Genomic DNA, 12467 nt, shown 5'->3' with positions numbered 1-12467 from the left:
AAATCCTGGATAATTTAGTGCTTTATTACCAAACCCTTTTCAACTCACTTTAGGAATACAGCTCTGGTTTAGAAACAAAACTGTAGATCTGCAGCCACTACAGCCAGATGCACCTATCAGAGCACACATCTGAAATCAGATTTTATGAAGATGTTAAGACATTTTACCATGTCAAGCAAGATCACTGCAGAATGTGAAAATCACTGTCACTGTTAACTGAATGGATTTCAGAGCTGAAGTAGCGAACCACAAGCTGAAGTGATCCAAGTTGTAATAAACCAGAAGTAAAGCAGTTGCATTAGCAATGGTAGAGGACCTTCTCTACCCTTCCCAGCTGTCAGTCTTCAGTTTCTCAACTATGTATAACTGAAAGCTGTCTGGCACATACTATGCCAGTCAGTTTAAATCATTTCTTGTTTCACTCAACCTCACCAAAGTGAGGCTGCTAGACACTGCTCTAATTTAAGTATTGATTTGCATTGTATTTCATAGGCTTCATGAAGATCTGCACCAGCTCCATCCCTAGGGGTAGAAAAATTGACAGACTCAAGCAGAGTAAAACAATTTAATGTGCAATAGCCACAGTGACAGCAGTAGAACAGAGATGGAAATAAAAATCTTCTGCACAATATGCATATTAAGATCCCGCTTTAGCCTCTACTACACCCAAATAGTCATGAGAGGTTCAAAAATACCACCCTTGATCAGATAATTTAAGGGCTAAAGATACCTGTCATTTTTTTCTACCCCTTTCTTGTTACTATCTCCTCAGTCTTATCTAAGTAAAAACCTCAGAAAACAAGTCTGAATGCACACTAGGACAAGCACTTTTTCATTTCCTCTGCTGCAGTAGCAGAAACCACTTGGGCATATAGCTAATGTGTTGTAATATTCTTTAATATTTTACTTTGTGCAAAGATCTTCATGGATAGAACCAAGCAATCTTTTCTGGGAAGTCATTAGTGAGAGACTAGCACTCAATCTACTCTCCAATCTAGTTGCACAGCAGTAACTTCGAGTTCTTGCACTTGAAAAGGTTAATACTCTCTAGGGAATGTTTGCACGTGACAGTCACCCAAGGAGGAACTTTCCCACACCACTGATCCCAAGACTCATGCTGCTTCCCTCATGTGAGCCTTGCCTCAGAGAGCCCAGCCTGTGCAAGAGGACTGTGTCACACGAATCATGTACTGGTGCAATGAGTAGATGCAAAGCAGCAGAGATGACACAAAGAAGGGAGTTACTGAGCAGCCCAGAACAGGGCATGAGGAGCTACCAGGCCACCTCAGCCACCTCATGAAACTCTCCACTCACGGTGACAAGTCAAACAGGCAAGTACAAAGGAAGCTGTTTCACTGTCCTTGCCATCTTTTGGATTATGCCGATCAACACAGCAGCTTCAGAAGGCCATGATAAAGGTGTGCCATAACTTTGGTATACTAAAAAGACAATCAAACATATTCTATTAACAGAAGTGATTAGCAAGTCTTTTGATCAGGACTTAAAAGATTCTCATCTCTTGAAACACCTACCATACAAACCCAAATGTTTTCCAAGCTTTGAGAGTCACAGTCTTAACTTTTTATAATATTCTACAAGTATTCCTAAAAAAAACTTGCATTACCTACAGGACTTCTTTACTGCTAGTGGCCAAGTTCCTTATTTTAACAAAGAACATACATAATACTATGGCTATTTCTTTCTATGGTTCAAAATTCCATTGAACACAGCTGATGTTTCTTTTTTCTCATTTCCCTATGGAGCTATCAGCTGGTTTTGATCTGGTTTAAATCCAGAAATATATTCTGATGTCATTTGCAGATGAATTTCATTCTATCATATAGCAATATATATATTTTTTCTTTTTCCTTAAGAAATCTGTTATCACGCAAGACTGAAGATGTCTCAATTTCACTAGAAATTAGTCAGTTCAGGAAGCTAAAGTACACACCACAAGCATCACAAGCTTGCATAGACACAGAAACAATCCAAAACAAGCCACATGGACATGTCAGTCACTCATCAAAAAAAAGTGCAAAAAAGGTCGTGTGATCTTTATGTAACACTCCACAGGAAAGAGCACTTGATTTTTCTTCCACTGGTGCATGCATTATAAAGGTGATTAAGATCGTCTTGGACTCAAAATCCTAAAATGATACCAGAATTTGAGTTTCTATAAAGATATAAGACAAGCAGAAAAGGAGCAGAGCACTGTGAACCTTAGGTTCAGTCTCAGTCAGTTAGCTGCTTAAAGCAAGAGTTCCTGAATCATTTTTTCTGCCTTGAGATGGGGTTTGTTGCTATCAACTATGCAGAGCACGGTACATCCCGGACCTCCTCTTCATAGACCAGACACTGTACACCAAGTGGTCAGAACCCAATAGTGTTGTATTCCCTGCTGCCACCTTATCTTTCTGTGAATATAAGGGCACAAGTAAGGGTAGCAGATTACAAGTGATAGGCTCTGCAGAAGTGTGTTTTAAGAACACAGTGTTTCCTGTGCTCACTGAGAAATAAGGCAGTATCCAGCTCGTAAGTAGTATTAAAAAAAAAAAACAAACAAAACTGAGATATACAGACCACTGAAAAATGAGACCATGAAGGAACTTCTCCAGCTCTCTCCTCCAGAGCAGTGTCAGAAAAGCAGGCAGCCATAAACCAACACTACCTCTAGTGCTAAGACCGGTCATGTTTTCAGTGGCAAAACCAGCCAGACTTAGTGGCCAGCAGCAAAACTCATCAATGATATCAACTCTGTCATCCTCAGAATGCATCCATGCACTCCCTAACTGCACAGTACAGTTGCAAACCACAGTAAGAGAAGGGTATACTCTCTTCCTCAGTCCACTTCCCTCCAAAGGCAAGGCAGATTTTATTCCTCTGCCTGGTAGCAACATGTTACATATTATCTCTTACTGGACAAAAAGTATTTGGATTCATTTTCAGAGCGACTTCTGGTTTGTAATTTTAAAGGCCTCCTACATTTTCTTTACATTTCTTCTCCCACTAGACCTTTGAAATACCAAGTAAGAAAGCCTTGTGCATACTTTGCAATTCACCAAAATTAAACTAATTACACCTCCTGCTGTCATCTGTCAGTTATAATACACGATTTATAAGTGGCAGCAGAAATCACTTTCATAATGTTTACTGGAATATTAATGGCCTGAAGAGGCAGATCCCTCAAATTTACTGTTCATATCAAGTGAAACCTGTCATGAAAACTAGAAACTAATTTTTATAAACTATATTTGAAAGCCTGCTAATCCAGAAATAAAAGACCAAATCATGTACTTGTGTTGAAATTACATTTGGTGTGAAAAGATGTCACTTCTAAGATGTGTTAGTCTAACATTTCGCCTGTTGATTTCCTTTTACATGTTGCCCCCCCTTCTATACTTCAGTGCTTCTATGCACCCCTTCTACACTTCTAGGCCAGTTTCTGCAGGTAGCTGCTCTGTTTCAGAGATGCTGAATACATTGTTCCTTTTCACATGTGGATACAAACGCCTTGGGGGTTATATGGAAAAAAAAAAAAAACACCAAAAAAAACCACACCAAACCCACAAAAACTACCTTCTTTATTTTTATCACTCTGTGTACAATCAGTGAACACGGTCTTTTCAACTATTTGAAGGCAAATCAGGAGAAAACTAACATTAATAACAGTTATTTAAAAGTGAAGCAATCCAAATCTAAGGACAAGACATTCTGAGTTAATTATTAATTCTTAATGCTTGTGAGAAATACCCACCCTTTTACATAAATCCTCACAGGTTCATTTTTCTTTTCCAAACAGGCAACAGTATCACCTCATGTCTTCTGCCCTCCTTGTTCTCCAATCAGTTTTAAGTTTGTAAGGAGAAATAAAAACAATGCCTTCAAGAGAAAATCCAACAGATTTAAACAACAACAAAAAAATCAGCCTACTTCAGATTGCTGCACATACTATAGCAAGCCAGTAGGCAGAGCTAATCTTAGCTTTTTAGACATAATACTGCAACCTCTAGATTTTATCTAATTTTTAATTAAAATACTCTACAAAGAAAGATCATTATCTCCTGAACAGCAGCTTTTATCAAGTTTTATTATTCATTTTAAGACAAGTTGAGAATACATACTTTCTCAAAGAGTACAAATTTAAGATTATTGCAATTTTATTGATCCTTTTGGAGGAAAGTAAGCAGGCATTTTTTTAACAATATCTGCAATAGATTCAAATAGTCTCTCTTTTATTTCTTAAAAGCCCTGGGCTTATAATGGCTGTTCATTATTCCACAATAAATTTTGCTAACTGAAACCCGACTTCAACTCTGAGCAAAACACACATCCTTGTTGCACTAGTGTTATTTTCCCTTCAAAACCAGAAGGGAAAATATTAAACAGTTTAAACACTGAAAGACATCACTGAGGTCACATTTCAGCAGTAAAGAATGCTCAGTGCCATTAATATTTAGTCTACCTTAATGGAAGAAATTTGAGTTAGACGATACTTTAGGTTATCTTGTCCACCCTTATATCAAGGGAGACCTGCTTGCTGTGGCATGTCATTGATTGCTTTGCCAAGTCCATTTCGAACTTGTCAGTTAATACTGAGGTTCCAGCACTAAAATCTTAAATGTTGCCAAAGTTAATTCTTCCAAAGCATTCATTTGTGAGATTACTTCAGCAGATCCAATCTACATTTCTTCGTTCTTAATGTCTTCATCTTATGACTGTCTCTCCAGCTTATCATACTCTTCCCAATAAACTCACACAGGAAAAAAAAAAAAAAAAAATGGCTAGACCTTCATGACTGTGAGCTGCAGGACATTTGGACACCTCTCAGCTTCCTGTTACACTTCCACAACAAGGTTTAGAGCTTCTCAATTTTAACAGCTGACAGAAGTTCTCTATATTGTGGTCTATGAAAGAGTCACTTTCTAAATGAGATTCTAACATTAGACTGCAGAGCATTTTAATAGGTAGAATCTCTCAGATTATTAGCTGATTGTACATTACACACATGGGGATCCTCTGTTTGTATCATTATCTGTATGTAATGCAACTTTAAGAAACCAATATACAGTTTACCCAATGCTAATGTGACACTAGTCTGTTCTCTGCTTTAAGTTCCCAAACATGTCTGTTTAATATGCAACAATGAGTCACAGTATGCCTGCATACACAGAATACAGCCACAATTCCCTTTAAAATTAGTTTTGACTTGTATCATCTCAGTTATCTACATCATAAGTAGCATCTTTCTTTGAATGAATTCAAGTAGTAATGTTGCAATTCAGCACCAAGGCAGAAGCATGGACTGGGAAAACCTGCAAGTGCCTGTACACAACACAGGATCCCCATTTTCTTCAGGCAACCCAACATGGGTGGGTTAGCATAATGAACTAAAAGAGCAGCAATACACCCAACGACGCTGTTCTAGACTGAAAACTTCACACTGAAGTGTGTGAGCTTTTTTCCTTACTGAATTCAGTGACCACTTTTTCCACTGACACCGAGAGAGTTTCCATTCATTATGCCATAAGTATTAAGGTCCTAGTACATTGGAAGCTATTCCTGCCAAAGGAGCCAATAGCTTAAAGATACACAAGTTTACTTCGATTGGAATTCACAATTTGTGGTGTTTGGAACAAATCCTTTAAATGCTTCAACAAGCAGGCAAAAAAAAAAAAAGGCACTGGCTATAGCTACAGTTACCACCTTCTGAAAACACTGTATGATGAACCAAGCGTTCGGCAAGCTACCTGGCCAAGATCTTTTTAAGCACCTAAGAACAGTTTTCCAAATAAAATTCATCAGCACCCAGAAGTGTTTTAAAGGCGCAGCAGCTTGCGCACAGGAGGTGGTTTTCCAAAGGCACGCTCTACTTCCCCCCCAGCAAGTCAAGACTGTCAGTCGCTAATGATGCAAGACATGTTTCACAGGTAGATTTCTCGTGGGACTTCACTTCCAAGAAGGAAGATGATCTGAATATTCCCCTAGTCACCCCTCAAACACTGTTCAGCCACACAGCAGTGCAAACACACATGCTCAGAACCACGGTTTAAAGCAAGGAATAAGCTATTATCACCAGTTCCTTCTACACAGACCTTGAGAACAAAAACCTCAGCACCCGATGTTACAAATTTAAGAATGCTGTATGTGGACAGGTATTTACGGGCTTCTGCAATGGGGATCATAAATTAAAAAAAAAAAAAAAAGCTCCCGAAATTTTCTTACTGTGCATATTTCTTTTCTTCCTCCCTTCTCAGACATTTTAAAAAGAAAAACACGAAAAAACCAACAACCGAACCACATTAAATATTAGCAAACACTTATGTCGAGTGTGGAACAAGCACAGCACTCCATAGACTCCTATTAGTGCCGTGCAAATAGGCTGCCCCTCAGGCTGAAAACCTTGGGACAGACTCACCCCACCCACAGCTCCCGATCTCCAAACGCTTCACCGGGCTCACGCTGACACCCCCACCCCTTTCCCATGGCCAACGTTCACACCGCCGGACGCCGCTTCCGAAGGCAATGTGACCACCTCTACCCCTCAGCTCTCTGCGAGACCTCCCTCCCGGAATCCTTCCGACCTCAACCTTTCCCGACGGGAGCCCGAGAGGCTGGGCGGGAAGCCCGGAAAGGCGCGTTGCGGACGGTCGCGCTCCCGCCGCCCCGCTCCACCCCACCTTGAGCGGCGAGCGCTTCCTCCCGCGCCTGCCCGCGGCCAGCCGGCCATTCCCCCGGCGGAGGCTCCGGCCCGCTCCCAAACTCACGTGGTGCCATATCCAAGGGTTACACGCACCGCCGGTACGAGGATGACACCGGTGGTGCCGCCGCCGTCAGAGGTGCTTCCCACCGCCGGCCCGCGCTCACCCGCGGCGCGACGCCCGCTGGGGCTTCACGCTCCCGGCTGCCGAAACGGCGCCGCATCCTTTCCCCGCCCGCGCCGGTCGATGAGCAGTCCGACCAGGCATCAACAAATCAAACCAGCCCGCCAGCTCCGACGGAGAGCGCCGTACGACCCAGCCGTGGCCAAAAACACCGCCCTGAGGCGCGGCGGGCGGGCGGGCGAGGAAGAAGAAGGCAACGGCAGGAGAGGCTGCGCGGGTGCCGGGCTCCCGGCCCCCGCGGGGCGGCGGAGAGGCGTCCGGGATGTCGGTGTCGTGCAGTCGCAGCGGGCTAATCCTAGCTACTTAACCCGGCGGACACCGGGGGCCGAGAACCACCTTAATCCGCGACGTGAGCGCACCCGCCCGCCCGCCGGGGGCTGCGGGGCCGCGGAGTACCAGCCCTACCCGTCCGCGAGGTCCGCGGCAGTGTGGCGGGGCCGCGCCCGGCGGCTGCGCTCCCGTGGAGGCTCAGCCCCGCATCCGCTGCCCTCAAGGTCACGCCGCGCCCCGGCTGCGCAGCGGCGGCCAGGTGCGCGCTCCGGTTACCTGCGGGGAAAACCGGCAAAAGCCGGGGAGCGTAGCACCCAGCCCCGCCGGCGGCCCCGCCGCCGCGGCCACCTCGCTGCACCAGCCGCGCCCCCCGCCGCCTCCCGGGCGAGCACGGCCACGGCCCGCAGCCCTGCGGCGGGAGCGGAGCAACGCTGCACCTGCCGCCGCGCCGTTACCCGCCCCGGCCGGCAGGAGATCCGCCCCGAGCCCCGCCGCCGTGCTTACCTCGGGGCTGACCCTACCGCCGCCCAGCCGGGGGCCGGGACGAGGCGCCCGTGAACCTGCTGCAGCCGCCCGCTCGCCGAGCGCACAAGGTCCCCGCGCTCTCCGCCCTGCCCACGGCCGGTCGGCCCTGCCGCGCCGCCCCCGCCCTGCGGCCGCGGGGGGAGGGAGGAGAGAGGGCGGGAGAGGGGGCGGGGGGGAAGCGACGACCGAACTGGGGAGGGAAGGCGGGAGGGAGGGGGCACCGGCGCGGGGAGAGCCGGGGGAGGAGGAGGAAGGAGAGGGGGGAGGGGGGCGCGGACCGCCCGCCCCGCCCCCGTCGCCTCACCGGCAGGAATCAGCGATTCACCCTCCTCGTGGGCGCTGCTGCCGCCGCCGCTCACAGGGGCCCGCCCGCCTCCTTCCCCCCGCACGCACCGGGCAGCACGGAGCGAGCCCACCGAGCCCCAGCGCCGCAGAGCTGCCGCTACGGGAGCCGGGCGCCACCGGGCACGGCGGGGCGGAGCGCTGCGATCCGCCCGCCCGCCTCCCTCCTCCTCCGCCCGCTCGCTCGCCGCGGTCACTCACTTGCGGGCTCCCGCCACTGCCCCCCACGCCCGCCCCGCCCCGCCCCGCCCGGCGCCGCAGCCGCCGGTCCCGCCGCCCCCCTCACCGCCTGCGGAGCGCCGGTCACGTGACGAGCCCCCGGCAGGGCTGGCGCAGGGGGGTCCCGACGTGCAGCGCCTTCAATGGGGGCGGCGGGGGAGGGGCCGCGAGAGGCACGGCGCCGGGGGTGGGCGTGGCTCCGCGCCCGGCCCCGCCCCCCGCCGCCGCCACTGGCGGGCGGGAGGTGACGCGCTTGTTTCCATGACGTGCGGGGGCGGGGCCGCGGCGTTTGATGGAGCCCGGCGGGCTCCGGGGGTCCGTGGCTTTGCCGCGAGCGGCTGCCGCGGGGTGGGGCGGGCGGCGTGTGCTCCCCCCGCCCGTGGGTCGCGGGCCTCCGCCGCCGGGGGGGGGCTGGGACTGCCTCGGAGCGGGGCGCGGGAATCCCCCGGCGGCGGGAGAGGCCACAGGGGAGGGGCGGGCAGGAGCCCGTCCCGGGGCCGGGGCGTGTCGCTTGCCCCGGTAGGCGGGGGCCACGCGCGGGGGCCGGGGCCGTCCCGGAGGCGGCGGCGGCGCCGTGCGGGGGGGCAGGGCGCGCTAACGGGCCGCCGGAGGGAGGGCGCGGGGCGCTGTCCTGCCCTGCCCTGCCCTGCCCCGGGGGGAGCGGGGACGCCGAGCCTCGTCCTGCCGAGCCCGCCGCGGCCCGGGGCGGCGGCGGAGTCTAGCGGCCTCCCTGCGCTCCCGAGGGCAGCCGGGCGGTGCTGAGCGCCGGGTCGGTGCCTGTGGGGGCCGCTCCGGCGCGTTGGCGGCTCCTCACCAGCGGGCGCGGGAGCCTGGCAGAACCTGGACGGGGCTCTGCTGCGGCTGCAGGATGAACCGGGCGCCCGAGGCGCGCCGCGGCGGAAAGTGTCATGTCCCCCGTTGCGCGGGGCCTCCGAGGTCCGGAGAGGCAAGAGCGAGCGTGTCGCTCGTTGCCGGGGGTGGGAACCAGGGAGCAGCGGGTCGGAATTCCCGGCGCGCGTGGCCGCCTCTCGGGGAGCCCGGGCAGCTCCCGCAGGGGAAGGGGAGCTATGGGGCCGCAGGTGTTGAGCTCCTGTGTCTCCAAGCAAAGGCTCCTCGGTTGGAGAAAGGAAAATTAGTGGGCTTGTGAGCGGCTGAGCCCAAATGAGTTTTTCGGGGGATGCGCTGGATGTCAATGACAGGGCTGGGAATGAAACTGGCAATGACAGACCCTCATGTCAGTTCTCCTCCTCCAATGCAGTAGATACACACACACACACACACCTTCAATGAAAAGTCCCCATCCGTAAACCATACGTCATTCAGCAACCCCTTTCTGTTGTTTTTCGAGCCCTGTTTTGACATCCTGCCTGCCCCTCTGCTGGGCATCTGGCTGGAATGACTGGCCAGCTGTGCTGCAGGCTGTCGAGTTCGTTGAGCCGGCCATAAATGCCCTGCTTCGCCTTTGTTGCTGTTCAAATCCCACTGCTGCCAGAGCCAGTGCCACAAAAAGAAATGAAACGGAGAAGCTCATGTTTCACTGCTGTTGCAGATCCGAGATGGTGCGGAGCCTAGAGGGTTAAAGCAACAGGATGAAGTCAGCACAAAACAGCCCACAAGGACTGGCAAATAAATAAGTCATCCTAACGACGTTATTATCATGGCTTGTCTGAGCTTCATTGTCTCTTTTTTTTTTCATACCTGAGTGCGTGTTATATTTTTCCTCTTGCTCGAGAGAGGCAATCAAAAGAGACTGTGAGCAGTAATTGGCTCCTGCCCATTTTGGGTGTTTCTAAAAATACTACCTTACCTCTCCATTTCTAGAGGTCAATTGAAAAATCAAAATACGGAGGTAAGCAAAGTCTTGCAGACTGTTCTGTTGAGGAGATTTCTTCCATTTTGTCCCAGAAGGAGAACATAAAACTGTCTGAACGTGTATAAAACAAATTCTCTTACATTCTGACTGCAGCCAGCACCCTCCTCTGCACTGATCGCTGTTGCTCAGTGAGGCTTCCCCAGGCACTTGGAAATAGCAGCATTTCTCAATCCAGGTTTATAAGACTGGCAGATGTGCTGTGCATATTTCTGTCCTATCACCTACCTCTCAGGCAGACAGTGTTAGCTTTGGTACAGCTAGGAAGAAGATGATGTGTTTAACACATTGCATTTTGGGTACGTGTCTGTGCCTGCTTCCTTTTGTCTTGAGGGAAGGTAGGTAGGTTGTGCTTCAGTTCTTTGTCTATGAAATGGGAAGAATATCCTCTTTTCTTTACAGGCAGGAAGCAAAGGCGGGAGAGGTACATATCAACATTGATTTTTTGATACATAGTTGTGGTAGAATTCTCTAAGTGGATACATTTTTCATGGCACTAAATGATTTTTATTCTACCCTCCTATGCTGATGTATGAGGATAGCATAAAAACATGCAACACATTGACTGAAAGTTAGAAGAAATTTCTTCTAGCTCCTTTGGAATGTTCTCCCTGATGACTGCAAAATGTTTTCCAAATTAATCCTTAAGCTACAATGCTCTTTCTGAGAAAATAGGCACTCATATTTATGAAGGTTAGGACATGTCATTGACTAACAGAAAGCTTTCCATGTAATGTAGGTCACCAGTCCTATAAAGCAAGCAAAACCAAGATGCACAGAGCAGTATTTCTGGAGATACTTCATTTAACTTTTAAGGAAACATTACCATTTCAGGAAAATTCAGTGTGGTTTGCAGACAGTTTGGAAAGGCCAGACTTGACAAATCAGTGACAATAGCTCAACTCATTCTGTGACCAACACTCTAGCAGCAGAAGTACAGTTCATTTTAACAGAAGCAGAAAATGTGTCACAGAGAATGTGAGTTGCCTGAATGTGATACACTTACTATGAGACTTTTAGCATAAAGAATATGAATCAGAGTATTTGGATCATTACAATAGTTGCTCAAAAATAAGTAAGACAACCAAAGCCTGAGTGGCCACCTCACCATCCCATATAAACTAGGGGTGTTTTTAAAAATTGCATGATGGTCTTGACCTGAGAAGAGAAAGTAGAAAACAGACTTTTCCGAGTCTGTCTATAGATCTAAACTTTATTTCATTTTGAAACTGATTTACTCACTGTCCTGCTAGTGCTGATCCAATTCAAACTGAGCCAGTGTATTAAATTTTATTAAAGTGGAGACTGGAAAAAGCATGAGAAGTTGGGATATTTGTATGCGATCACGGAGGGATGAGTGTCCAAAGCTTCCACCGGGGCAGATCCATACATTTTCCATACCAGCTATACTTCTCCCAGTTAGCTTTCTCAGCCCAGTACTGTTTGACCACTCTCCACAGACCACCCTGGTGAAGATTCCTATTCCCCATGCTCCTGGCTGGCGCCCTGCCCACCCTCCCCATTCCTGCAGTGCTGTGGAGGCTGCATCTCATGACGGTTCCAGCATTCTACACCATACCAGATCAGTCTGCTGCCTGAAAGACCAAACAGTCATCTAGATAAGCAAACAATTGTCCTCTTGCTCATCTTGTAGGTGTCACTATGATCAAATTGCTCTATAAGGCACACATGCAGCCTGACAATGACCTGGCAAGATAAAATTATATCACCCAGAATCCAGCATCCCAGAATCATCCACTCCTCCCTTAGGAAAGAGGCCTATCTCTAAACATTTGCATTTTTATCAGCTCAAAATTCTTTCTCTTGACTCTTCAGGCTCTCAGGTTTTGTGCATAATGTGTTTCCTGTTGTGAATGCATATGATAATTTCAAATACTTGAAGCTTTGTTCTCTGCTCCATTTGTCTCACAAAAAATGTTGATTTTTTTTAATTATTTTTTTTTAGTTTTACTTTATTTTACTGCAATACTGCAGAATCAGGAGGGTGAAATATTTGAAATAATGCAGAAAAATACACTGGATTTTGTATTTTAACTGTTTCTTTACATGTTCTGTTCAGGTGTCACCACTAGCACAGCAGCATTACAGCCCCACACCAGATGAAAAAGTAGAAAGAGACTTCATGAATGAAGGCACAATGTCTACGTGCAAGGAAAAAAAAACAAACAACAACACAAAAAAACCCACAAAAAAAGCATAAAACCCTAGAATTAATGGAGAGTCAGACCAACTAAAGGACATGAGACCAACTAAAGGCACGAGAGAGAAGCAGAAAAAAAGAGACCAGGGTAGGATAACTATACTTTACAATGCTATAAAGAGCAGGAAAAAATGTCTTT

General features: G+C 48.5%; 2 protein-coding genes across 12 annotated transcripts in view; both read right to left on the bottom strand.

Moving 5' to 3' along the window:
• ATP2B1 (ATPase plasma membrane Ca2+ transporting 1) overlaps positions 1-8349 on the bottom strand; it is a 62652-nt gene extending 54303 nt beyond the window's left edge. For 4 of the 11 annotated variants that reach the window (XM_051615034.1, XM_051615085.1, XM_051615103.1 and 1 more), the window contains exon 1: positions 7656-7760. The gene's annotated coding sequence lies outside the window, so the exon portion shown is untranslated. Of the gene's footprint in view, positions 1-3754; positions 3908-6677; positions 6698-7655; positions 7762-7980; positions 8052-8304 lie in introns of those variants that run through there. The other 7 variants (XM_051615108.1, XM_051615117.1, XM_051615041.1 and 4 more) reach the window with 6 other exon arrangements.
• Positions 8350-8377: 28 nt separating this feature from the next.
• Positions 8378-10052, bottom strand: LOC127385586 (translation initiation factor IF-2-like). The gene is made up of 2 exons (XM_051621494.1): positions 10045-10052; positions 8378-9419 (listed from the first exon to the last, which is right to left on the bottom strand). The coding sequence occupies exons 1-2, from the start codon at positions 10050-10052 to the stop codon at positions 8378-8380; spliced, it is 1050 nt and encodes a 349-aa protein (XP_051477454.1).
• Positions 10053-12467: the final 2415 nt, after the last annotated feature.

Source organism: Apus apus, chromosome 1 (assembly GCF_020740795.1).
Source record: "Apus apus isolate bApuApu2 chromosome 1, bApuApu2.pri.cur, whole genome shotgun sequence".
Lineage (NCBI taxonomy): Eukaryota > Metazoa > Chordata > Aves > Apodiformes > Apodidae > Apus > Apus apus.
Note: the sequence above shows the minus strand (reverse complement) of the source record. Positions and strands in the feature narration are given on the sequence as shown.